The sequence below is a fragment of the Harmonia axyridis genome, chromosome 3 (assembly GCF_914767665.1).
Source record: "Harmonia axyridis chromosome 3, icHarAxyr1.1, whole genome shotgun sequence".
NCBI classification, from domain to species: domain Eukaryota; kingdom Metazoa; phylum Arthropoda; class Insecta; order Coleoptera; family Coccinellidae; genus Harmonia; species Harmonia axyridis.
In genome coordinates this window covers 47849035-47875736 of record NC_059503.1, presented here as the reverse complement: position 1 = coordinate 47875736, position 26702 = coordinate 47849035, and the positions used below count along the sequence as shown (strand labels likewise).

Sequence of the window (26702 nt, the reverse complement as noted above, 5' to 3'; positions counted from 1 at the left end):
TGAAATCAACAACAGAAATCAATCGTGCATTTGTGGTTACAGCAGCAATTGACCTTACCACGTGGGAGATTATAGCTACCTGCGTGACATCCGAGTCCAAGAAAATCAACAATGTGGAATGGCTTACTTGGATAATTGTTCATTTAACAAAAAGAAGGGAATAAGAACAGTCCCTTATACCAAAGTGGTTTCCTTAGACACGTGTGTCAAGCTTTCGTCCCTGTGCAATACGATGAAAAGTGTTAGAATGAGAAACATTGAAGGAAATAACAAACGAATGAAATCAACAACAGGAGTCAGTCGTGCATTTGTGGTTACAGCAGCAATTGACCTTACCACGTGGGAGATTATAGCTACCTGCGTGTCATCCGAGTCCAAGAAAATCAACAATGTGGAATGGCTTACTTGGATAATTGTTCATTAAACAAAAAGAAGGGAATAAGAACAGTCCCTTATACCAAAGTGGTTTCCTTAGACACGTGTGTCAAGCTTTCGTTCCTGTGCAATACGATGAAAAGTGTTAGAATGAGAAATGAGAAATGAGAATGTGGAATGGCTCACTTGGATAATTGTTAATTAAACAAAAAGAAGGGAATAAGAACAGTCCCTTTTACCAATGTGATTTCCTTAGACATGTGTGTCAAGCTTTCGTCCCTGTGCAATACGATGAGAAGTGTTAGAATGAGAAACATTGAAGGAAATAACAAACAAATGAAATCAACAACAGAAGTCAGTCGTGCATTTGTGGTTACAGCAGCAATTGACCTTACCACGTGGGAGATTATAGCTAGCTGCGTGACATCCTTATGAGTGTGACATATAAAGAATAGAGAGAATAGAATAATATAGAGAGATTGAATTTTCTCGAATTTTCCTTACCCCGGACCTTGAAAAATTGTAAAAAATCAAAAGATCTTTCTTGGTAATAAAATACCTCTTTTTCTATTGATCTGTTCACGTAGATCACGAAAGTTTTTATTTGAGGGGTCTGCGATGAATAGATTAGGAGATATAACGATTTTTGTAGAGAGATTGAATTTTCTCGAATTTTCCTTACCCCGGACCTTGAAAAATTGTAAAAAATTAAAAGTTCCTTCTTGGTGATAATATACTTCTTTTTCTATTGATCTGTTCACGTAGATCACGAAAGTTTTTATATGAGGGGTCTGCGACGAATAGTTTAGGAGATATAACGATTTTTATAGAGAGATTGAATTTTTACGGTTTTTTCCAAAAATTTCGACTTCAAATTTCTCCTAAACTATGGGGACTACGGAAAATCGGTAAGCAGAGTTGGTATTGGCAGTTCATGATTATTCGAATTCCACTCACGAATGACAATATTTGAGTCGAAGAATTTTCTCGAATTTTTCTTACCTTGAAAAATTGTAAAAAATTAAAAGTTCCTTCTTGGTAATAATATACCTCCTTTTCTATTGATCTGGTCACGTAGATCACGAAAGTTTTCATATGAGGGGTCTGCGACGAATAGTTTAGGAGATATAACGATTTTAGTAGAGAGATTGAATTTTTACGGTTTTTTCCAAAAATTTCGAATTCAAATTTCTCCTAAACTATGGGGACTACGGAAAATAGGTAAGCAGAGTTGGTATTGGCAGTTCATGATTTTTCGAATTCCACTCACGAATGACAATATTTGAGTCGAAGAATTTTCTCGAATTTTCTCTAATTTTCCTTACCCCGGACCTTAAAAAATTGTAAAAAATTAAAACTTCCTTCTTGGAAATAATATACCTCTTTTTCTATTGATCTGGTCACGTAGATCACGAAAGTTTTTATTTGAGGTGTGTGCGACGAATAGTTAAGGAGGTATAACGATTTTTATAGAGAGATTGAATTTTCTCGAATTTTCCTTACCCCGGACCTTGACAAATTGTAAAAAATTAAAAGTTCCTTCTTGGTGATAATATACCTCTTTTTCTATTGATCTGGACACGTAGATCACGAAAGTTTTTATTTGAGGGGTTTGCGACGAATAGTTTAGGAGATATAACGATTTTTGTAGAGATATTGAATTTTTACGGTTTTTTCCAAAAATTTCGAATTCAAATTCCTCCTAAACTATGGGAACTACGGAAAATCGGTAAGCAGAGTTGGTATTGGCAGTTCATGGTTATTCGAATCCCACTCTCGCCTGACAATATTTGAGTCGAAAAATTTTCTCGAATTTTCTCGAATTTTCCTTACCCCGGACCTTAAAAAATTGTAAAAAATTAAAAGTTCCTTCTTGGTAATAATATACCTTTTTTTCTATTGATCTGGTCACGTAGATCACGAAAGTTTTTATTTGAGGGGTTTGCGACGAATAGTTTAGGAGATATAACGATTTTTGTAGAGAGATTGAATTTTTACGGTTTTTTCCAAAAATTTCGAATTCAAATTTCTCCTAAACTATGGGGACTACGGAAAATCGGTAAGCAGAGTTGGTATTGGCAGTTCATGGTTATTCGAATCCCACTCTCCTCTGACAATATATGAGTCGAAAAATTTTCTCGAATTTTCTCGAATTTTTCTTACCCCGGACCTTGAAAAATTGTAAAAAATTGAAAGTTCCTTCTTGGTAATAATATACCTCTTTTTCTATTGATCTGGTCATGTAGATCACGAAAGTTTTTATTTGAGGTGTCTGCGACGAATAGTTTAGGAGATATAACGATTTTTATAGAGAGATTGAATTTTCTCGAATTTTCCTTACCCCGGACCTTAAAAAATTGTAAAAAATTAAAAGTTCCTTCTTGGTAATAATATACCTCTTTTTCTATTGATCTGGTCACGTAGATCACGAAAGTTTTCATTTGAGGATCTGCGACGAATAGTTTAGGAGATATAACGATTTTTATAGAGAGATTGAATTTTTACGGTTTTTTCCAAAAATTTCGAATTCAAATTTCGAATTCAAATTTCTCCTAAACTATGGGGACTACGGAAAATAGGTAAGCAGAGTTGGTATTGGCAGTTCATGATTTTTCGAATTCCACTCACGAATGACAATATTTGAGTCGAAGAATTTTCTCGAATTTTCTCTAATTTTCCTTACCCCGGACCTTATAAAATTGTAAAAAATTAAAACTTCCTTCTTGGAAATAATATACCTCTTTTTCTATTGATCTGGTCACGTAGATCACGAAAGTTTTTATTTGAGGTGTGTGCGACGAATAGTTTAGGAGGTATAACGATTTTTATAGAGAGATTGAATTTTCTCGAATTTTCCTTACCCCGGACCTTGACAAATTGTAAAAAATTAAAAGTTCCTTCTTGGTGATAATATACCTCTTTTTCTATTGATCTGGACACGTAGATCACGAAAGTTTTTATTTGAGGGGTTTGCGACGAATAGTTTAGGAGATATAACGATTTTTGTAGAGATATTGAATTTTTACGGTTTTTTCCAAAAATTTCGAATTCAAATTCCTCCTAAACTATGGGAACTACGGAAAATCGGTAAGCAGAGTTGGTATTGGCAGTTCATGGTTATTCGAATCCCACTCTCGCCTGACAATATTTGAGTCGAAAAATTTTCTCGAATTTTCTCGAATTTTCCTTACCCCGGACCTTAAAAAATTGTAAAAAATTAAAAGTTCCTTCTTGGTAATAATATACCTTTTTTTCTATTGATCTGGTCACGTAGATCACGAAAGTTTTTATTTGAGGGGTTTGCGACGAATAGTTTAGGAGATATAACGATTTTTGTAGAGAGATTGAATTTTTACGGTTTTTTCCAAAAATTTCGAATTCAAATTTCTCCTAAACTATGGGGACTACGGAAAATCGGTAAGCAGAGTTGGTATTGGCAGTTCATGGTTATTCGAATCCCACTCTCCTCTGACAATATATAAGTCGAAAAATTTTCTCGAATTTTCTCGAATTTTTCTTACCCCGGACTTTGAAAAATTGTAAAAAATTGAAAGTTCCTTCTTGGTAATAATATACCTCTTTTTCTATTGATCTGGTCATGTAGATCACGAAAGTTTTTATTTGAGGTGTCTGCGACGAATAGTTTAGGAGATATAACGATTTTTATAGAGAGATTGAATTTTCTCGAATTTTCCTTACCCCGGACCTTAAAAAATTGTAAAAAATTAAAAGTTCCTTCTTGGTAATAATATACCTCTTTTTCTATTGATCTGGTCACGTAGATCACGAAAGTTTTTATTTGAGGATCTGCGACGAATAGTTTAGGAGATATAACGATTTTTGTGGAGAGATTGAATTTTTTCGAATTTTCCTTACCCCGGACCTTGAAAAATTGTAAAAAATTAAAAGTTCCTTCTTGGTAATAATATACCTCTTTTTCTATTGATCTGGTCACGTAGATCACGAAAACTTTTATTTGAGGGGTTTGCGACGAAAAGTTTAGGAGATATAACGATTTTTGTAGAGAGATTGAATTTTTACGGTTTTTTCCAAAAATTTCGAATTCAAATTTCTCCTAAACTATGGGGACTACGGAAAATCGGTAAGCAGAGTTGGTATTGGCAGTTCATGGTTATTCGAATCCCACTCTCGCCTGACAATATTTGAGTCGAAAAATTTTCTCGAATTTTCTCGAATTTTCCTTACCCCGGACCTTAAAAAATTGTAAAAAATTAAAAGTTCCTTCTTGGTAATAATATACCTCTTTTTCTATTGATCTGGTCATGAAGATCACGAAAGTTTTTATTTGAGGAGTCTGCGACGAATAGTTTAGGAGATATAACGATTTTTATAGAGAGATTGAATTTTCTCGAATTTTCCTTACCCCGGACCTTGAAAAATTGTAAAAAATTAAAAGATCTTTCTTGGTTATAAAATACCTCTTTTTCTATTGATCTGTTCACGTAGATCACGAAAGTTTTTATTTGAGGGGTCTGCAACGAAAAGTTTAGGAGATATAACGATTTTTGTAGAGAGATTGAATTTTCTCGAATTTTCCTTACCCCGGACCTTAAAAAATTGTAAAGAATTAAAAGTTCCTTCTTGGTGATAATATACCCCTTTTTCTATTGATGTGTTCACGTAGATCACGAAAGTTTTTATATGAGGGGTCTGCGACGAATAGTTTAGGAGATATAACGATTTTTATAGAGAGATTGAATTTTTACGGTTTTTTCCAAAAATTTCGACTTCAAATTTCTCCTAAACTATGGAGACTACGGAAAATCGGTGAGCAGAGTTGGTATTGGCAGTTCATGGTTATTCGAATCCCACTCTCGCCTGACAATATTTGAGTCGAAAAATTTTCTCGAATTTTTCTTACCCCGGACCTTAAAAAATTGTAAAAAATTAAAAGTTCCTTCTTGGTAATAATATACCTCTTTTTCTATTGATCTGGTCATGAAGATCACGAAAGTTTTTATTTGAGGGGTCTGCGACGAATAGTTTAGGAGATATAACGATTTTTGTAGAGAGATTGAATTTTCTCGAATTTTCCTTACCCCGGACCTTAAAAAATTGTAAAAAATTAAAAGTTCGATTTTGGTGATAATATACCTCTTTTTCTATTGATCTGTTCACGTAGTTCACGAAGATCACGAAAGTTTTTATTTGAGGGGTCTGCGACGAATAATTTAGGAGATATAACGATTTTTGTAGAGAGATTTTCTCGAATTTTCCTTACCCCGGACCTTAAAAAATTGTAAAAAATTAAAATTTCCTTCTTGGTGATAATATACCTCTTTTTCTATTGATCTGTTCACGTAGATCACGAAAGTTTTTATATGAGGGGTCTGCGACGAATAGTTTAGGAGATATAACGATTTTGATAGAGAGATTGAATTTTTACGGTTTTTTCCAAAAATTTCGACTTCAAATTTCTCCTAAACTATGCGGACTACGGAAAATCGGTGAGCAGAGTTGGTATTGGCAGTTCATGATTATTCGAATTCCACTCACGAATGACAATATTTGAGTCGAAGAATTTTCTCGAATTTTTCTTACCCCGGACCTTGAAAAATTGTAAAAAATTAAAAGTTCCTTCTTGGTAATAATATACCTCTTTTTCTATTGATCTGGTCACGTAGATCACGAAAGTTTTTATTTGAGGGGTTTGCGACGAATAGTTTAGGAGATATAACGATTTTAGTAGAGAGATTGAATTTTTACGGTTTTTTCCAAAAATTTCGAATTCAAATTTCTCTTAAACTATGGGGACTACGGAAAATCGGTAAGCAGAGTTGGTATTGGCAGTTCATGGTTATTCGAATCCCACTCTCGCCTGACAATATTTGAGTCGAAAAATTTTCTCGAATTTCCTCGAATTTTCCTCACCCCGGACCTTAAAAAATTGTAAAAAATTAAAAGTTCCTTCTTGGTAATAATATACCTCTTTTTCTTTTGATCTGGTCATGTAGATCACGAAAGTTTTTATTTGAGGAGTCTGCGACGAATAGTTTAGGAGATATAACGATTTTTATAGAGAGATTGAATTTTCTCGAATTTTCCTTACCCCGGACTTTGAAAAATTGTAAAAAATTAAAAGATCTTTTTTGGTAATAAAATACCTCTTTTTCTATTGATCTGTTCACGTAGATCACGAAAGTTTTTATTTGAGGGGTCTGCGACGAATAGTTTAGGAGATATAACGATTTTTGTAGAGAGATTGAATTTTCTCGAATTTTCCTTACTCCGGACCTTAAAAAATTGTAAAAAATTAAAAGTTCCTTCTTGGTAATAATATACCTTTTTTTCTATTGATCTGGTCACGTAGATCACGAAAGTTTTTATTTGAGGAGCTGCGACGAATAGTTTAGGAGATATAACGATTTTTATAGAGAGATTGAATTTTCTCGAATTTTCCTTACCCCGGACCTTGAAAAATTGTAAAAAATTAAAAGATCTTTCTTGGTAATAAAATACCTCTTTTTCTATTGATCTGTTCACGTAGATCACGAAAGTTTTTATTTGAGGGGTCTGCGACGAATAGTTTAGGAGATATAACGATTTTTGTAGAGAGATTGAATTTTTTCGAATTTTCCTTACCCCGGACCTTGAAAAATTGTAAAAAATTGAAAGTTCCTTCTTGGTAATAACATACCTCTTTTTCTACTGATCTGGTCACGTAGATCACGAAAGTTTTTATTTGAGGGGTTTGCGACGAATAGTTTAGGAGATATAACGATTTTTGTAGAGAGATTGAATTTTTACGGTTTTTTCCAAAAATTTCGAATTCAAATTTCTCCTAAACTATGGGGACTACGGAAAATCGGTAAGCAGAGTTGGTATTGGCAGTTCATGGTTATTCGAATCCCACTCTCGCCTGACAATATTTGAGTCGAAAAATTTTCTCGAATTTTCCTTACCCCGGACCTTGAAAAATTGTAAAAAATTAAAAGATCTTTCTTGGTAATAAAATACCTCTTTTTCTATTGATCTGTTCACGTAGATCACGAAAGTTTTTATTTGAGGGGTCTGCAACGAAAAGTTTAGGAGATATAACGATTTTTGTAGAGAGATTGAATTTTCTCGAATTTTCCTTACCCCGGACCTTAAAAAATTGTAAAGAATTAAAAGTTCCTTCTTGGTGATAATATACCCCTTTTTCTATTGATGTGTTCACGTAGATCACGAAAGTTTTTATATGAGGGGTCTGCGACGAATAGTTTAGGAGATATAACGATTTTTATAGAGAGATTGAATTTTTACGGTTTTTTCCAAAAATTTCGACTTCAAATTTCTCCTAAACTATGGGGACTACGGAAAATCGGTGAGCAGAGTTGGTATTGGCAGTTCATGGTTATTCGAATCCCACTCTCGCCTGACAATATTTGAGTCGAAAAATTTTCTCGAATTTTTCTTACCCCGGACCTTAAAAAATTGTAAAAAATTGAAAGTTCCTTCTTGGTAATAATATACCTCTTTTTCTATTGATCTGGTCATGTAGATCACGAAAGTTTTTATTTGAGCAGTCTGCGACGAATAGTTTAGGAGATATAACGATTTTTATAGAGAGATTGAATTTTCTCGAATTTTCCTTACCCCGGACCTTGAAAAATTGTAAAAAATTAAAAGTTCCTTCTTGGTGATAATATACCTCTTTTTCTATTGATCTGTTCACGTAGTTCACGAAGATCACGAAAGTTTTTATTTGAGGGGTCTGCGACGAATAGTTTAGGAGATATAACGATTTTTGTAGAGAGATTTTCTCGAATTTTCCTTACCCCGGACCTTAAAAAATTGTAAAAATTTAAAGTTCCTTCTTGGTGATAATATACCTCTTTTTCTATTGATCTGTTCACGTAGATCACGAAAGTTTTTATATGAGGGGTCTGCGACGAATAGTTTAGGAGATATAACGATTTTTATAGAGAGATTGAATTTTTACGGTTTTTTCCAAAAATTTCGACTTCAAATTTCTCCTAAACTATGGGGACTACGGAAAATCGGTGAGCAGAGTTGGTATTGGCAGTTCATGATTATTCGAATTCCACTCACGAATGACAATATTTGAGTCGAAGAATTTTCTCGAATTTTTCTTACCCCGGACCTTGAAAAATTGTAAAAAATTAAAAGTTCCTTCTTGGTAATAATATACCTCTTTTTCTATTGATCTGGTCACGTAGATCACGAAAGTTTTTATTTGAGGGGTTTGCGACGAATAGTTTAGGAGATATAACGATTTTAGTAGAGAGATTGAATTTTTACGGTTTTTTCCAAAAATTTCGAATTCAAATTTCTCTTAAACTATGGGGACTACGGAAAATCGGTAAGCAGAGTTGGTATTGGCAGTTCATGGTTATTCGAATCCCACTCTCGCCTGACAATATTTGAGTCGAAAAATTTTCTCGAATTTCCTCGAATTTTCCTTACCCCGGACCTTAGAAAATTGTAAAAAATTAAAAGTTCCTTCTTGGTAATAATATACCTCTTTTTCTTTTGATCTGGTCATGTAGATCACGAAAGTTTTTATTTGAGGAGTCTGCGACGAATAGTTTAGGAGATATAACGATTTTTATAGAGAGATTGAATTTTCTCGAATTTTCCTTACCCCGGACTTTGAAAAATTGTAAAAAATTAAAAGATCTTTTTTGGTAATAAAATACCTCTTTTTCTATTGATCTGTTCACGTAGATCACGAAAGTTTTTATTTGAGGGGTCTGCGACGAATAGTTTAGGAGATATAACGATTTTAGTAGAGAGATTGAATTTTTACGGTTTTTTCCAAAAATTTCGACTTCAAATTTCTCCTAAACTATGGGGACTACGGAAAATAGGTAAGCAGAGTTGGTATTGGCAGTTCATGATTATTCGAATTCCACTCACGAATGACAATATTTGAGTCGAAGAATTTTCTCGAATTTTCCTTACCCCGGACCTTAAAAAATTGTAAAAAATTAAAAGTTCCTTCTTGGTAATAATATACCTCTTTTTCTATTGATCTGGTCACGTAGATCACGAAAAATTTTATTTGAGGGGTTCGCGACGAATAGTTTAGGAGATATAACGATTTTTGTAGAGAGATTGAATTTTTACGGTTTTTTCCAAAAATTTCGAATTCAAATTTCTCCTAAACTATGGGGACTACGGAAAATCGGTAAGCAGAGTTGGTATTGGCAGTTCATGGTTATTCGAATCCCACTCTCGCCTGACAATATTTGAGTCGAAAAATTTTCTCGAATTTTCTCGAATTTTCCTTACCCCGGACCTTAAAAAATTGTAAAAAATCAAAAGTTCCTTCTTGGTAATAATATACCTCTTTTTCTATTGATCTGGTCATGCAGATCACGAAAGTTTTTATTTGAGGAGTCTGCGACGAATAGTTTAGGAGATATAACGATTTTTATAGAGAGATTGAATTTTCTCGAATTTTCCTTACCCCGGACCTTGAAAAATTGTAAAAAATTAAAAGATCTTTCTTGGTAATAAAATACCTCTTTTTCTATTGATCTGGTCATGTAGATCACGAAAGTTTTTATTTGAGGAGTCTGCGACGAATAGTTTAGGAGATATAACGATTTTTATAGAGAGATTGAATTTTCTCGAATTTTCCTTACCCCGGACCTTGAAAAATTGTAAAAAATTAAAAGATCTTTCTTGGTAATAAAATACCTCTTTTTCTATTGATCTGTTCACGTAGATCACGAAAGTTTTTATTTGAGGGATCTGCGACGAATAGTTTAGGAGATATAACGATTTTAGTAGAGAGATTGAATTTTTACGGTTTTTTCCAAAAATTTCGACTTCAAATTTCTCCTAAACTATGGGGACTACGGAAAATCGGTGAGCAGAGTTGGTATTGGCAGTTCATGATTATTCGAATTCCACTCACGAATGACAATATTTGAGTCGAAGAATTTTCTCGAATTTTTCTTACCCCGGACCTTGAAAAATTGTAAAAAATTAAAAGATCTTTTTTGATAATAAAATACCTCTTTTTCTATTGATCTGTTCACGTAGATCACGAAAGTTTTTATTTGAGGGTCTGCGACGAATAGTTTAGGAGATATAACGATTTTTGTAGAGAGATTGAATTTTCTCGAATTTTCCTTACCCCGGACCTTAAAAAATTGTAAAAAATTAAAAGTTCCTTCTTGGTGATAATATACCAAAGTAAATATAACGATTTTTATAGAGAGATTGAATTTTCTCGAATTTTCCTTACCCCGGACCTTGAAAAATTGTAAAAAATTAAAAGATCTTTTTTGATAATAAAATACCTCTTTTTCTATTGATCTGTTCACGTAGATCACGAAAGTTTTTATTTGAGGGTCTGCGACGAATAGTTTAGGAGATATAACGATTTTTGTAGAGAGATTGAATTTTCTCGAATTTTCCTTACCCCGGACCTTAAAAAATTGTAAAAAATTAAAAGTTCCTTCTTGGTGATAATATACCTCTTTTTCTATTGATCTGTTCACGTAGATCACGAAAGTTTTTATATGAGGGGTCTGCGACGAATAGTTTAGGAGATATAACGATTTTTATAGAGAGATTGAATTTTTACGGTTTTTTCCAAAAATTTCGACTTCAAATTTCTCCTAAACTATGGGGACTAGGGAAAATAGGTAAGCAGAGTTGGTATTGGCAGTTCATGATTATTCGAATTCCACTCACGAATGACAATATTTGAGTCGAAGAATTTTCTCGAATTTTCCTTACCCCGGACCTTAAAAAATTGTAAAAAATTAAAAGTTCCTTCTTTGTAATAATATACCTCTTTTTCTATTGATCTGGTCACGTAGATCACGAAAGTTTATATTTGAGGGGTTTGCGACGAATAGTTTAGGAGATATAACGATTTTTGTAGAGAGATTGAATTTTTACGGTTTTTTCCAAAAATTTCGAATTCAAATTTCTCCTAAACTATGGGGACTACGGAAAATTGGTAAGCAGAGTTGGTATTGGCAGTTCATGGTTATTCGAATCCCACTCTCGCCTGACAATATTTGAGTCGAAAAATTTTCTCGAATTTTCTCGAATTTTCCTTACCCCGGACCTTGAAAAATTGTAAAAAATTAAAAGTTCCTTCTTGGTGATAATATACCTCTTTTTCTATTGATCTGTTCACGTAGATCACGAAAGTTTTTATATGAGGGGTCTGCGACGAATAGTTTAGGAGATATAACGATTTTTATAGAGAGATTGAATTTTTACGGTTTTTTCCAAAAATTTCGACTTCAAATTTCTCCTAAACTATGGGGACTAGGGAAAATAGGTAAGCAGAGTTGGTATTGGCAGTTCATGATTATTCGAATTCCACTCACGAATGACAATATTTGAGTCGAAGAATTTTCTCGAATTTTCCTTACCCCGGACCTTAAAAAATTGTAAAAAATTAAAAGTTCCTTCTTTGTAATAATATACCTCTTTTTCTATTGATCTGGTCACGTAGATCACGAAAGTTTATATTTGAGGGGTTTGCGACGAATAGTTTAGGAGATATAACGATTTTTGTAGAGAGATTGAAGTTTTACGGTTTTTTCCAAAAATTTCGAATTCAAATTTCTCCTAAACTATGGGGACTACGGAAAATTGGTAAGCAGAGTTGGTATTGGCAGTTCATGGTTATTCGAATCCCACTCTCGCCTGACAATATTTGAGTCGAAAAATTTTCTCGAATTTTCTCGAATTTTCCTTACCCCGGACCTTGAAAAATTGTAAAAAATTAAAAGTTCCTTCTTGGTGATAATATACCTCTTTTTCTATTGATCTGTTCACGTAGATCACGAAAGTTTTTATATGAGGGGTCTGCGACGAATAGTTTAGGAGATATAACGATTTTTATAGAGAGATTGAATTTTTACGGTTTTTTCCAAAAATTTCGACTTCAAATTTCTCCTAAACTATGGGGACTAGGGAAAATAGGTAAGCAGAGTTGGTATTGGCAGTTCATGATTATTCGAATTCCACTCACGAATGACAATATTTGAGTCGAAGAATTTTCTCGAATTTTCCTCACCCCGGACCTTAAAAAATTGTAAAAAATTAAAAGTTCCTTCTTTGTAATAATATACCTCTTTTTCTATTGATCTGGTCACGTAGATCACGAAAGTTTATATTTGAAGGGTTTGCGACGAATAGTTTAGGAGATATAACGATTTTTGTAGAGATATTGAATTTTTACGGTTTTTTCCAAAAATTTCGAATTCAAATTCCTCCTAAACTATGGGAACTACGGAAAATCGGTAAGCAGAGTTAGTATTGGCAGTTCATGGTTATTCGAATCCCACTCTCGCCTGACAATATTTGAGTCGAAAAATTTTCTCGAATTTTCTCGAATTTTCCTTACCCCGGACCTTAAAAAATTGTAAAAAATTAAAAGTTCCTTCTTGGTGATAATATACCTCTTTTTCTATTGATCTGTTCACGTAGACCACGAAAGTTTTTATATGAGGGGTCTGCGACGAATAGTTTAGGAGATATAACGATTTTTATAGAGATTGAATTTTTACGGTTTTTTCCAAAAATTTCGACTTCAAATTTCTCCTAAACTATGGGGACTACGGAAAATCGGTGAGCAGAGTTGGTATTGGCAGTTCATGATTATTCGAATTCCACTCACGAATGACAATATTTGAGTCGAAGAATTTTCTCGAATTTTCGGACCTTAAAAAATTGTAAAAAATTGAAAGTTCCTTCTTGGTAATAATATACCTCTTTTTCTATTGATCTGGTCACGTAGATCACGAAAGTTTTTATTTGAGGGGTTTGCGACGAATAGTTTAGGAGATATAACGATTTTTGTAGAGAGATTGAATTTTTACGGTGTTTTCCAAAAATTTCGAATTCAAATTTCTCCTTAACTATGGGGATCACGGAAAATCGGTAAGCAGAGTTGGTATTGGCAGTTCATGGTTATTCGAATCCCACTCTCGCCTGACAATATTTGAGTCGAGAAATTTTCTCGAATTTTCTCGAATTTTCCCTACCCCGGACCTTAAAAAATTGTAAAAAATTGAAAGTTCCTTCTTGGTAATAATATACCTCTTTTTCTATTGATCTGGTCATGTAGATCACGAAAGTTTTTATTTGAGCAGTCTGCGACGAATAGTTTAGGAGATATAACGATTTTTATAGAGAGATTGAATTTTCTCGAATTTTCCTTACCCCGGACCTTGGAAAATTGTAAAAAATCAAAAGATCTTTCTTGGTAATAAAATACCTCTTTTTCTATTGATCTGTTCACGTAGATCACGAAAGTTTTTATTTGAGGGGTCTGCGACGAATAGTTTAGGAGATATAACGATTTTTGTAGAGAGATTGAATTTTCTCGAATTTTCCTTACCCCGGATCTTAAAAAATTGTAAAAAATTAAAAGTTCCTTCTTGGTGATAATATACCTCTTTTTCTATTGATCTGTTCACGTAGATCACGAAAGTTTTTATATGAGGGGTCTGCGACGAATAGTTTAGGAGATATAACGATTTTTATAGAGAGATTGAATTTTTACGGTTTTTTCAAAAAAATTCGACTTCAAATTTCTCCTAAACTATGGGGACTACGGAAAATCGGTGAGCAGAGTTGGTATTGGCAGTTCATGATTATTCGAATTCCACTCACGAATGACAATATTTGAGTCGAAGAATTTTCTCGAATTCTTCTTACCCCGGACCTTGAAAAATTGTAAAAAATTAAAAGTTCCTTCTTGGTAATAATGGTAAAATTGTTATTCAATCAAAGTTGCAAATTATATTAATTTATCCTTACATATTTTCACTCATTGTTATTGATTTCAGTGCATTATTGTGAGTGAGGTTCTCTGATAGCCGTTTGAGGAGATTACAAAGTGGTGGGCAAGCAAGTAAGGCTTGTAATATTGAGTTTATATAACAAAAATTACTTTTGTTTCGTAAACACCTGGGTTTAAAACTGGTTTGCGTCCCAGCAATTTAATAGTTCTTGAGAAATTCTGAAAATTTAAAAATGTTACTAACCATGATAGAAACTTGAATTTTCACTGATATCTGTAGGTGAAAACCAAAGCATTCCACTTTTCATCGAGTAAAATGGGTTCAACTAAGTAAAATAATTATCTACAGTAGATGTAAGCAAATTGTTAGTTGAAAGTAAGATAAATATATAAAAAAAGATATGGTTTTGAACTCACCTCCTAACATATGAGTGGCTGAATCTATTTTTTTGACTACTTTTGTATGTTTTAAAGATGTTACATGTGAATCATTAATTTTATTGTCTATTTTCTCATTCGATATTGTTTTAACATCTTCATCAAATAGACTAGCCCATGATTTTTTCCATACATTTACTGTGGGCTCCTCAATTTTAGATTCATTTTTATTCGAGATGCTACTTTCAATTTTTTCAATTGTCCTATTGGAAATTGTATCATTTTTGATTATCTCTGTATTATCTCTTGCATTAATTCCAACTGTTTTTACAGCTGAACTAGGGGGAGTTGAAGGTTTCGAATGTTTTCCTGTCATCTCATTCTGGATAAAAGGTTTTGTAATTGATAATCCATTGTAGTTGATTACAGATTTTTTACACTCATTTTCTGAAAAAGTTGATATTAGTTGATTCATTATTATATTACATATTCATATTGACCATGAATAATTCTTTTAAGATCTCTATACTTACTTGCAGAAAATTTTTGTTTAACACTACAGGGTAATTTGTATTCACTAGAATTGGTAAATAATATATTATTAATGATACCTCTTCTTCTTCTAACTGAGTTAACTCCAAGAAATGTAGATTCTGAAAAAAAAAAAATTACAATATAATAGTGGAAATCATTTTGGAAATTATAATATTTCTGTATATAGTATATCCAAAGTCCCTTGAAATAGTCTATAAAAACGCTTGGCCAGAGATAATTGCAAAACAGTCATAAACCAGTAAGGCGAAATTTATATCCCTCAGTGGAAGCAGAAGGCTGAATGATAATGATGTACAGGGTGATTCACCGCGATGGCTATTGTTTATGGAAAACTAATAATAATTTTGTGCTGAAAATTTGAACAATTTCAGATTACTACCTACTTATTTCAAACGGCACACCCAGTATATTATTGCATTATCAGATAGCTTGGTTGATGATAATTTCAGCAATATGGCAATACTTGAGTATAAGCTGAACGGTTCATAAGTTGAAGAGATTCCTATAGATATCTAATGTAAAGTTTTTTAGAAAAATCTATATTTTTTTATTCATTCAGTCAATTTTACGTAGATATAAAAAGAGAGGGGTCTCAAGCAAACTCTATACTTGAAGAGTTTTCGAGGAAAAACTTCAACTAAGGAAAACTGCAACTTCTCATTGAATGGAGTAGTCAATGACTTCCAGAAAACATGAAAAGAAACTAAAAAGTCGAAATTTCTTGAATTGTAATAAATTTTTCGTTAAGAAAGTTGAAAATTCATAAACCAATAAAAAAAACCTAACTACATAAAATATAACTGATATTTGAAAATATTCGAATAAATGAAAATAACCCTAAGCTAGTATTAAAAAAATTACCTCCATATTCAAACAATTAACTATCTAAACATGAAACTTTCCACTAGAAATACCACTTCAACAACTGTTTATAAAGTAACTCTTCCACGTGGGAGATTATAGCTAGCTGCGTGACATCCTAGTCCAAAAAAATCAACAATGTGGAATGGCTTACTTGGATAATTGTTCATCAAAAAGAAAAAAGGGAATAAGAACAGTCCCTCATACCAATGTGGCTTCCTTAGACACGGAAGTCAAGCTTTCGTCCCTGTGTTATACGATGAAAAGAGTTAGAATGAGAAACATTGAAGGGAATAACAAACAAATGAAATCAACAACAGAAATCAGTCGTGCATTTGTGGTTACAGCAGCAATTGACCTCACCACGTGGGAGATTATAGCTACCTGCGTGACATCCGAGTCCAAGAAAATCAACAATGTGGAATGGCTTACTTGGATAATTGATCATTATACAGAAAGAACGGAATAAGAACAGTCCCTTATACCGATGTGGTTTCCATAGACACGTGTGTCAAGCTTTCGTCCCTGTGCAATACGATGAAAAGTATTAGAATGAGAAACATTGAAGAAAATAACAAACGAATGAAATCAACAACAGAAATCAGTCGTGCATTTGTGGTTACAGCAGCAATTGACCTCACCACGTGGGAGATTATAGCTACCTGCGTGACATCCGAGTCCAAGAAAATCAACAATGTGGAATGGCTTACTTGGATAATTGTTCATCAAAAAGGAAAAAGGGAATAAGAACAGTCCCTCATACCAATGTGGCTTCCTTAGACACGTAAGTCAAGCTTTCGTCCCTGTGTAATACGATGAAAAGAGTTAGAATGAGAAACATAGAAAGAAAAAACTAACAAATGAAATCAACAACAGAAGTCAGTCGTGCATTTGTGGTTACAGCAGCAATTGACCTTACCACGCGGGAGATTATAGCTACCTGCGTGACATCCGAGTCCAAGAAAATCAACAATGTGGAATGGCTCACTTGTATAATTGTTCATTAAACAGAAAGAAGGGAATAAGAACAGTCCCTTATACCAAAGTGGTTTCCTTAGACACGTGTGTCAAGCTTTCGTCCCTGTGCAATACGATGAAAAGTGTTAGAATGAGAAACATTGAAGGAAATAACAAACGAATGAAATCAACAACAGAAGTCAGTCGTGCATTCGTGGTTACAGCAGCAATTGACCTTACCACGTGGGAGATTATAGCTACCTGCGTGACATCCGAGTCCAAGAAAATCAACAATGTGAAATGGCTTATTTGGATTATTGTTCATCAAAAAGAAAAAAGGGAATAAGAACAGTCCCTTATACCAATGTGGTATCCTTAGACACGTGTCAAGCTTTCGTCCCTGTGCAATACGATAAAAAGTGTTAGAATGAGAAACATAGAAGGAAAAAACAAACAAATGAAATCAACAACAGAAGTCAGTCGTGCATTTGTGGTTACAGCAGCAATTGACCTTACCACGTGGGAGATTATAGCTACCTGCGTTACATCCGAGTCCAAGAAAATCAACAATGTGGAATGGCTTACTTGGATAATTGTTCACTGAACAAAAAGAAGGGAATGAGAACAGTCCTTATACCAAAGTTGTTTCCTTAGACACGTGTGTCAAGCTTTCGTCCCTGTGCAATACGATGAAAAGTGTTAGAATGAGAAACATTGAAGAAAATAACAAACGAATGAAATCAACAACAGAAGTCAGTCGTGCATTTGTGGTTACAGCAGCAATTGACCTTACCACGTGGGAGATTATAGCTACCTGCGTTACATCCGAGTCCAATAAAATCAAAAATGTGGAATGGCTTACTTGGATAATTGTTCATTAAACAAGAAGAAGGGAATAAGAACAGTCCCTCATACCAAAGTGGTTGCCTTAGACACGTGTGTCAAGCTTTCGTCCCTGTGCAATACGATGAAAATTGTTAGAATGAGAAACATAGAAGGAAATAACAAACAAATGAAATCAACAACAGAAGTCAATCGTGCATTCGTGGTTACAGCAGCAATGGACCTTACCACGTGGGAAATTATAGCTACCTGCGTGACATCCGAGTCCAAGAAAATCAACAATGTGGAATGGCTTACTTGGATAATTGTTCATTAAACAAAAAGAAGGGAATAAGAACAGTCCCTTATACCAAAGTGGTTTCCTTAGACACGTGTGTCAAGCTTTCGTCCCTGTGCAATACGATAAAAAGTGTTAGAATGTGAAACATTCAAGAAAATAAAAAACGAATGAAATCAACAACATAAGTCAATCGTGCATTTGTGGTAACAGCAGCAATTGACCTTACCACGTGGGAGATTATAGCTCCCTGCGTGACATCCGAGTCCAAGAAAATTAACAATGTGGAATGGCTTACTTGGATAATTGTTCATCAAACAAAAAGAAGGGAATAAGAACAGTCCCCATACCAAAGTGGTTTCCTTAGACACGTGTGTCAAGCTTTCGTCCCTGTGCAATACGATGAAAATTGTTAGAATGAGAAACATAGAAGGAAATAACAAACAAATGAAATCAACAACAGAAGTCAATCGTGCATTCGTGGTTACAGCAGCAATGGACCTTACCACGTGGGAGATTATAGCTACCTGCGTGACATCCGAGTCCAAAAAAATCAACAATGTGGAATGGCTTACTTGGATTATTGTTCATCAAAAAGAAAAAAAGGAATGAGAACAAACCCTTGTGGTTTCCTTAGACACGTGTGTCAAGCTTTCGTCCCTGTGCAATACGATGAAAAGTGTTAGAATGAGAAACATAGAAGGAAAAAACAAACAAATGAAATCAACAACAGAAGTCAGTCATGCATTTGTGGTTACAGCAGCAATTGACCTCACCACGTGGGAGATTATAGCTAGCTGCGTGACATCCTAGTCCAAGAAAATCAACAATGTGGAATCGGAATAAGAACAGTCCCTCATACCAATGTGGCTTCCTTAGACACGTAAGTCAAGCTTTCGTCCCTGTGCAATACGATAAAAAGTGTTAGAATGAGAAACATAGAAGGAAAAAACAAACAAATGAAATCAACAACAGAAGTCAGTCGTGCATTTGTGGATACAGCAGCAATTGACCTTACCACGTGGGAGATTATAGCTACCTGCGTGACATCCGATTCCAAGAAAATCAACAATGTGGAATGGCTTACTTGGATAATTGTTCATTAAACAAAAAGAAGGGAATAAGAACAGTCCTTATACCAAAGTTGTTTCCTTAGACACTTGTGTCAAGCTTTCGTCCCTGTGCAATACGATGAGAAGTGTTAGAATGAGAAACATTGAAGAAAATAACAAACAAATGAAATCAACAACAGAAGTCAATCGTGCATTCGTGGTTACAGCAGCAATGGACCTTACCACGTGGGAGATTATAGCTACTTGCGTGATATCCGAGTCCAAAAAAATCAACAATGTGGAATGGCTCACTTAGATAATTGTTCATCAAAAAGAAAAAAGGAATGAGAACAAACCCTTGTGGTTTCTTTAGACACGTGTGTCAAGCTTTCGTCCCTGTGCAATACGATGAAAAGTGTTAGAATGAGAAACATTAAAGAAAATAACAAACGAATGAAATTAACAACAGAAGTCAGTCGTGCATTTGTGGTTACAGCAGCAATTGACCTTACCACGTGGGAGATTATAGCTAGCTGCGTGACATCCTAGTCCAAGAAAATCAACAATGTGGAATGGCTTACTTGGATAATTGTTCATTAAACAAAAAGAAGGGAATAAGAACAGTCCTTATACCAAAGTTGTTTCCTTAGACACGTGTGTCAAGCATTCGTTCCTGTGCAATACGATGAAAAGTGTTAGAATGAGAAACATTGAAGAAAATAACAAACGAATGAAATCAACAGTAGAAGTCAGTCGAGCATTTGTGGTTACAGCAGCAATTGACCTTACCACGTGGAAGATTATAGCTACCTGCGTGACATCCGAGTCCATGAAAATCAACAATGTGGAATGGCTTACTTGGATAATTGTTCATCAAAAAGAAAAAAGGGAATGAGAACAAACCCTTGTGGTTTCCTTAGACACGTGTGTCAAGCTTTCGTTCCTGTGCAATACGAAAAAAAGTGTTAGAATGAGAAACATAGAAGGAAATAACAAACAAATGAAATCAACAACAGAAGTCAGTCGTGCATTTGTGGTTACAGCAGCAATTGACCTTACCACGTGGGAGATTATAGCTACCTGCGTGACATCCGAGTCCAAGAAAATCAACAATGTGGAATGGCTTACTTGGATAATTGTTCATTAAACAAAACGAAGGGATTAAGAACAGTCCCTTATACCAAAGTGGTTTCCTTAGACACGCGTGTCAAGCTTTCGTCCCTGTGCAATACGATGAAAAGTGTTAGAATGAGAAACATAGAAGGAAATAACAAACAAATGAAATCAACAACAGAAGTCAGTCGTGCATTTGTGGTTACAGCAGCAATTGACCTTACCACGTGGGAGATTATAGCTACCTGCGTGACATTCGAGTCCAAGAAAATCAACAATGTGGAATGGCTTACTTGGATAATTGTTGATTGAACAAAAAGAAGGGAATAAGAACAGTCCCTTATACCAAAGTGGTTTCCTTAGACACGTGTGTAAAGCTTTCGTCCCTGTGCAATACGATGAGAAGTGTTAGAATGAGAAACATTGAGGGAAATAACAAACAAATGAAATCAACATTAGAAGTCAGTCGTGCCTTTGTGGTTACAGCAGCAATTGACCTTACCACGTGGGAGATTATAGCTACCTGCGTGACATCCGAGTCCAAGATAATCAACAATGTGGAATGGCCTACTTGGATAATTGTTGATTAAACAAAAAAAAGAGAATAAGAACAGTCCCTTATACCAAAGTGGTTTCCTTAGACACGTGTGTCAAGCTTTCGTCCCTGTGCAATACGATGAAAAGTGTTAGAATGAGAAACAGAAAAGGAAATAACAAACAAATGAAATCAACAACAGAAGTCAGTCGTGCATTTGTGGTTACAGCAGCAATTGACCTTACCACGTGGGAGATTATAGCTACCTGCGTGACATTCGAGTCTGTGACGGCGACTTTCTTCGGATTGATGATTGTTTACTATTTCTCTCCTATATTACCTCGGGCGCCAATTGCGATAGGTTTTATAAGGTCGCAATTCCTTACGTCGCTCACTATTATCGACCCTGGGTAGCTTTTAAACAGTTGGAGAAGGGTTCGATTCAATCTGAGGTAAGAGCGATTGACCAGTGGTGATTTATTTCGCTAAATGGCAGTAAATGTCTATGAGATAAATAAAAGACACCCTGACGAAACACACTATATTTAACAATATCCGTTCCCTTATGTACAACACCAAATTATATACAATACTATCCTATATATACAATAATGCAAAAGGCTACTAAACACCAAAAGCAAATATTTACAATGCAACACGGTACGGAACGAGAACTAAGCGAGGTGAGCAGGTGGCGTATATCAAGCAGCAGAAATTAGTAAGCAGTGAGCAAGCAAATTGAGCGATGATAAAAACGGTTAAGTGCGGACAAGCGTGGAAAGCATGCAGATTGGCGTGTGAAATGCAGTCTAATAAGTCAGATGTGACTACCTATCCTGTGTTCCGTACGGTCCGGTTCGATACCTCTTTATTAGAAACAGCAAGCCTGAACAATATCTTCGAATCAGGTCTTGTATCGGCGCATCCACCAAAAATTGATATTAAGTCAGACTGGGCAGGGTGACTCACCGAAATGACCACGGTGATCAGTGAATCGGAAATACGCGACCCCGCTCCACAAGATAAGGAATTCTGTCTGGTGGTCCCAAATAAGAGTTGCTCGCAATAAGGTACCCGACACACAGATTCCACCTGAGAAAGTTGGGTCTTAGAAACAGATGTCAATCAGGGTATCTGTCGGCACATCCACCAAAATAAATCTAAGAAATAAACTTCGTTCGGGGTATACTATGGCGCATCCACCAATTCTAGACTCGAGTCAGACCGGACAGGGTAATTCGCCGAAAAGACTGCTGTGATCCGGAGATCGGAATTAAGCGACCCCTCTCCCCAAGATAAGGAGTTATGCCTGGTAGTTCCAAATAAGAGTTGCTCGCAATAAGGAACCGGACAGACAAACTCCACTTGAGAAAGAAAGATCTGAGAAATAAATTTCACTCGGGTATACTTCGGCGCATCCACCAATTCACGACTCGAGTCAGATCGGACAGGGTAATTAGCCCAAAACACCGCGGTGATCCGGAGATCGGAAATGAGCGACCCCTCTCCTCAAGATAAGGAGTTCTGCCTGGTAGTTCCAAATAAGAGTTGCTCGCAATAAGGAACCGGACAGACAAACTCCACTTGAGAAAGAAAGATCAAAGAAATAAATTTCACTTACGGTATACCTCGGCGCATCCACCAATTAACGACTCGAGTCGGACCGGACAGGATAATTAACCTTAAAGGCCGCAGTGATCCGGAGATCGGAAATAAACGACCCCTCTCCCCAAGATAAGGAGTTTTGCCTGGTAGTTTCAAATAAGAGTTGCTCGCAATAAGGAACCGAACAGACAAACTCCACTTGAGAAAGAAAGATCTTAGAAATAAAATAAATTGCAAATAAATCACACTCGGAAAGTATCGATGGAACACAGGAAAGTCACCGATAATACAGACAGGAATAAAACGGTTCTTACCAATCCTAAGAATTTCCCACTTCACTACACGAACTCAAATTCTTTTCGTGTACGGGCTAAGTGTCAAATTCACGAATATAAAATACGGCACTAAAACGTCCAACGTTCAAAAGAAAAATTGCAAACTAAAAATTAAACTCTTAATTGTTACTCAAGAAAATCCGCTCAATAACTATGAAAATATATAGCTCGAAGACGCCGACAGGAGTAAATCGGAAAATAACTTAATACTTCGAAGACACCGGCAAGAATAATCCTCCTTTTCCGAAATACTTCACTTGTAATCTCGGTTGGAAGGGGAAAATTTCGAGTCTCGAAATCGGCGGTATACCTATGAAAAACGAACGACAACATGTAAAAAAGAACATATTGAAGAGATAACGTCTATCGCGTTGTCGCTCGAAAGTTTTTATACATAGGCTGATATTTTAAATTGCATCGTTATATTTTCATGAAATAAATAAATCAGAAATTATTCCAAATGAAAATTTTTGAATTGGACGAAAAATACCTTCACTGCTCTCAATTAATATTTTATTTTCACCTACTCAGATGACTGGTAGAATAATGATGGAATTCTAAACCTGGGGCAAATTATACTGGGTGATTCTAATAAAATAATCATTGAATTCTAAACCTGGGCAAATTATACTGGGTGATTCTAATAAAATAATTATTGAATTCTTGACCTGGGCTAAATTATACCGGGTGATTCTAGTAACGAATTTCACTTCGTTACACACCCCCCTTACTTCCCCAAAAAAAAACGAAAGTTTTTTTTGTCACCACCTGCTACCCCGCTGTTCAACTATCTATTGGCAGACGGCCAATATCATCCCTGGGTGAATCTCCATCGGCCATAGTTGGAGGTTCGTTGAGGGTCGCAGTAGCTCACACTGGATTCCAATGGACCGGAGATTGGGTTGACCTGACCTCACGCCCTGATCCATTCCGACTCTAGACGGCTCCTCTTGTTGCCTCGTCCGGGCTCGATTTTCTCTTGGGCATGGACAATCCCTAGACATAACTCCCAAACGACCGCAGCGAGAACAAAATAATCGGACGTTGTTCCGGCAATGTCTCCGGGCGTGGCCCAGTAGTCCACACCGCAAACATGCACCCTCCATGAGTTTGATGAAGCGTGGAACTTCCCTCTGCGCTCTTGGGTAGTGTGGGTCTGGGGCTGGTACGTGGGTTCTGGAAGGCCTGCGGGGTTTTCTAGCCTTTGGCTTGTGTCGTCCACCGGCATGGCCACGAGGTAAGTCATAGGGGCGTCGTCTCGCCGGAGGTGTTGTGTGATGACATAGAGATGTAGGTGGTCCCCTAGCCGCCGTCTCCTTCCGTTGCGGTTGCCAGAATTCGATTTCTTCCTCCACTAACTCGTCGAAACTGGCCGGCATGGATTCCACTATTCCGGCGTCGATGAGGTCCCACTCTCCTCTAGACATCTTTGTTCTAAAACACAACAAGATTAGCGACCCATTGTATAAAACTTACCAACACCAATGACGACCTACTTCACTTATTGACGGACAGACGGACGTCCGCGGGACAGAGAGGCGCCCTTACTCCTGGGGAACCCAAATTCGCTTCGTCCTCCCATTCGGAAACACGAACTTAGGGTGGAGTCTACCCCGCACTCCTGGAGGGCGAAACCGCAGCAGCCTCTGCCTGAATCGGGGAGTCCAGCCACCCTTTGGTTGCCTCTCAAAGGCTTCTACAAAGCTCTCTCCCACCTTTATGGCCTCAAATTTTGACGGTCTTTCAGATGAGGCCATCTCTTTGGACCCCTCTTTGGCTTATACGGCCAGCTGCCTGAAGGTCATCTCGCCCCATGCAGCGGAAGGGCGATGCGCTGGATCAACCCTCAGAAGTTCCACCAGGCTGCTGCGTAATCTCTCTGGCACCTCGAGCATCTCCTCCCCGCGGTAGTGTCCTATCAAGTTCATGACCTTCTTTTCCCCATTCGGCGTCATGAAGGGTAGCTTCCCGGTTGCCATGTATAAAGCCGTCACTCCCATGGCCCACACATCCGAGGGGAGTCCGAATGGCAACCTTTTCAGGACCTCCGGTGCCCAAAATGGGGGAGTACCAGCTCGCCGCGACGTGGTCGGGAACCTCTGATTAAGTCGGCAGGCGAGCCCGAAATCAGCGATGCAGACCCGCCGACCCCGGTTTTATATCCCGGTACAGGATACGCTGAGCATGGCAGGCCGCCAGCCCAGAGAAAGCCTGCCCCAACATATCACAACACTCCCCCTCCGGCAGAGGCCCCCGTCGTTGGACCAGTTCCAACAGGTCTCCCTCCATCAGCTCGACCCCAAGATAGAGCCGTTCGTCGGTTACGTAATCCACCAATAGGCGGACCACGTTTGGGTGTCTCATGGCTTTCAGCATCCTCAGCTCCGTCATGGACACCTCGTCTTTCGGGGCCACCTTCAGGGCAAATCTTATATCTCCGTGTTCGACCTCGAACACTTTTCCAAAACCTCCCTCGCCGAGGGTACGGATTTTCCGGAAGGGTCCGGAGATTCTGGTTATTCTCTCCGGAGTGGGCTCTTCATCAGAGGGGTTGGAGGGTACGACCGCCACTGATCGCAACATATCCTGAAACAGACGGATGACTGACACGGCTCCACCCCTCGGTCTTATGCATGCTCTCCACTATGTATCCGCGGGTTTCCCGAAATTTCCGAGTGCTCAACGCCCTGCTCACCTTCGTAGAATGGTTTCAAATCTTTAACGTGGATGTGACGAAGATATTTACCCGACGCGCTTTTCAAGTCGTACACCACTGGAGATATGACCTTAGTAACGGTATACGGACCAGAATATTTGGGCGCTAACTTAGATGCAAAGCCTTCTGCCGCCGACGACAACGGATGTTCTCGACGCAAAACTTTGTCACCTACCCGGCACGACCACGCTCTCCTTCGGAGATTATAATACCGACTCTGTTGGTTGAATGCACGAGCCAGCTGGAGTCTAACAAACTCCCGGGTCTCTTGGAGTCGCTTGATGCGATTTGCGTATTGGCCTACCCCTTGGACCTGTGGTTCTTCCATTGATTTTTCTGCGTCACCTTTGGCTCCTGATGTCCGACGGTTCGTTTCTGGGGAGTGAACCTCCCGACCGAAATTCAGGAACGCCGGTGTGAATCCGGTGGACTCATATATTGTCAGGCGAGAGTGGGATTCGAATAACCATGAACTGCCAATACCAACTCTGCTCACCGATTTTCCGTAGTCCCCATAGTTTAGGAGAAATTTGAAGTCGAAATTTTTGGAAAAAACCGTAAAAATTCAATCTCTCTATAAAAATCGTTACATCTCCTAAACTATTCGTCGCAGACCCCTCATATAAAAACTTTCGTGATCTACGTGAACACATCAATAGAAAAAGAGGTATATTATCACCAAGAAGGAACTTTTAATTTTTACAATTTTTTAAGGTCCGGGGTAAGGAAAATTCGAGAAAATTCAATCTCTCTACAAAAATCGTTATATCTCCTAAACTTTTCGTCGCAGACCACTCAAATAAAAACTTTCGTGATCTACGTGAACAGATCAATAGAAAAAGAGGTATTTTATTACCAAGAAAGATCTTTTGATTTTTTACAATTTTTCAAGGTCCGGGGTAAGGAAAATTCGAGAAAATTCAATCTCTCTATAAAAATCGTTATATCTCCTAAACTATTCGTCGCGGACTGCTCAAATAAAAACTTTCGTGATCTACATGACCAGATCAATAGAAAAAGAGGTATATTATTACCAAGAAGGAACTTTCAATTTTTTACAATTTTTTAAGGTCCGGGGTAAGAAAAATTCGAGAAAATTTTTCGACTCAAATATTGTCAGGCGAGAGTGGGATTCGAATAACCATGAACTGCCAATACCAACTCTGCTCACCGATTTTCCGTAGTCCCCATAGTTCAGGAGGAATTTGAATTCGAAATTTTTGGAAAAAACCGTAAAAATTCAATCTCTCTACAGAAATCGTTATATCTCCTAAACTATTCGTTGCAAACCCCTCAAATAAAAACTTTCGTGATCTACGTGACCAGATCAATAGAAAAAGAGGTATATTA

At 36.7% G+C, this 26702-nt stretch overlaps 1 protein-coding gene across 1 annotated transcript; it reads right to left on the bottom strand.

Annotated features, from left to right (window-relative positions):
• Positions 1-24763: 24763 nt before the first annotated feature.
• On the bottom strand, positions 24764-25219 carry LOC123675363 (cell division control protein 2 homolog). The gene has a single exon (XM_045610716.1). The coding sequence runs from the start codon at positions 25217-25219 to the stop codon at positions 24764-24766; it is 456 nt and encodes a 151-aa protein (XP_045466672.1).
• Positions 25220-26702: the final 1483 nt, after the last annotated feature.

Excerpts from the sequence above, each read along its gene's own strand:
- LOC123675363 (XM_045610716.1), bottom strand. The coding sequence starts at position 25,219 with ATGTTGCGATCAGTGGCGGTCGTACCCTCCAACCCCTCTGATGAAGAG.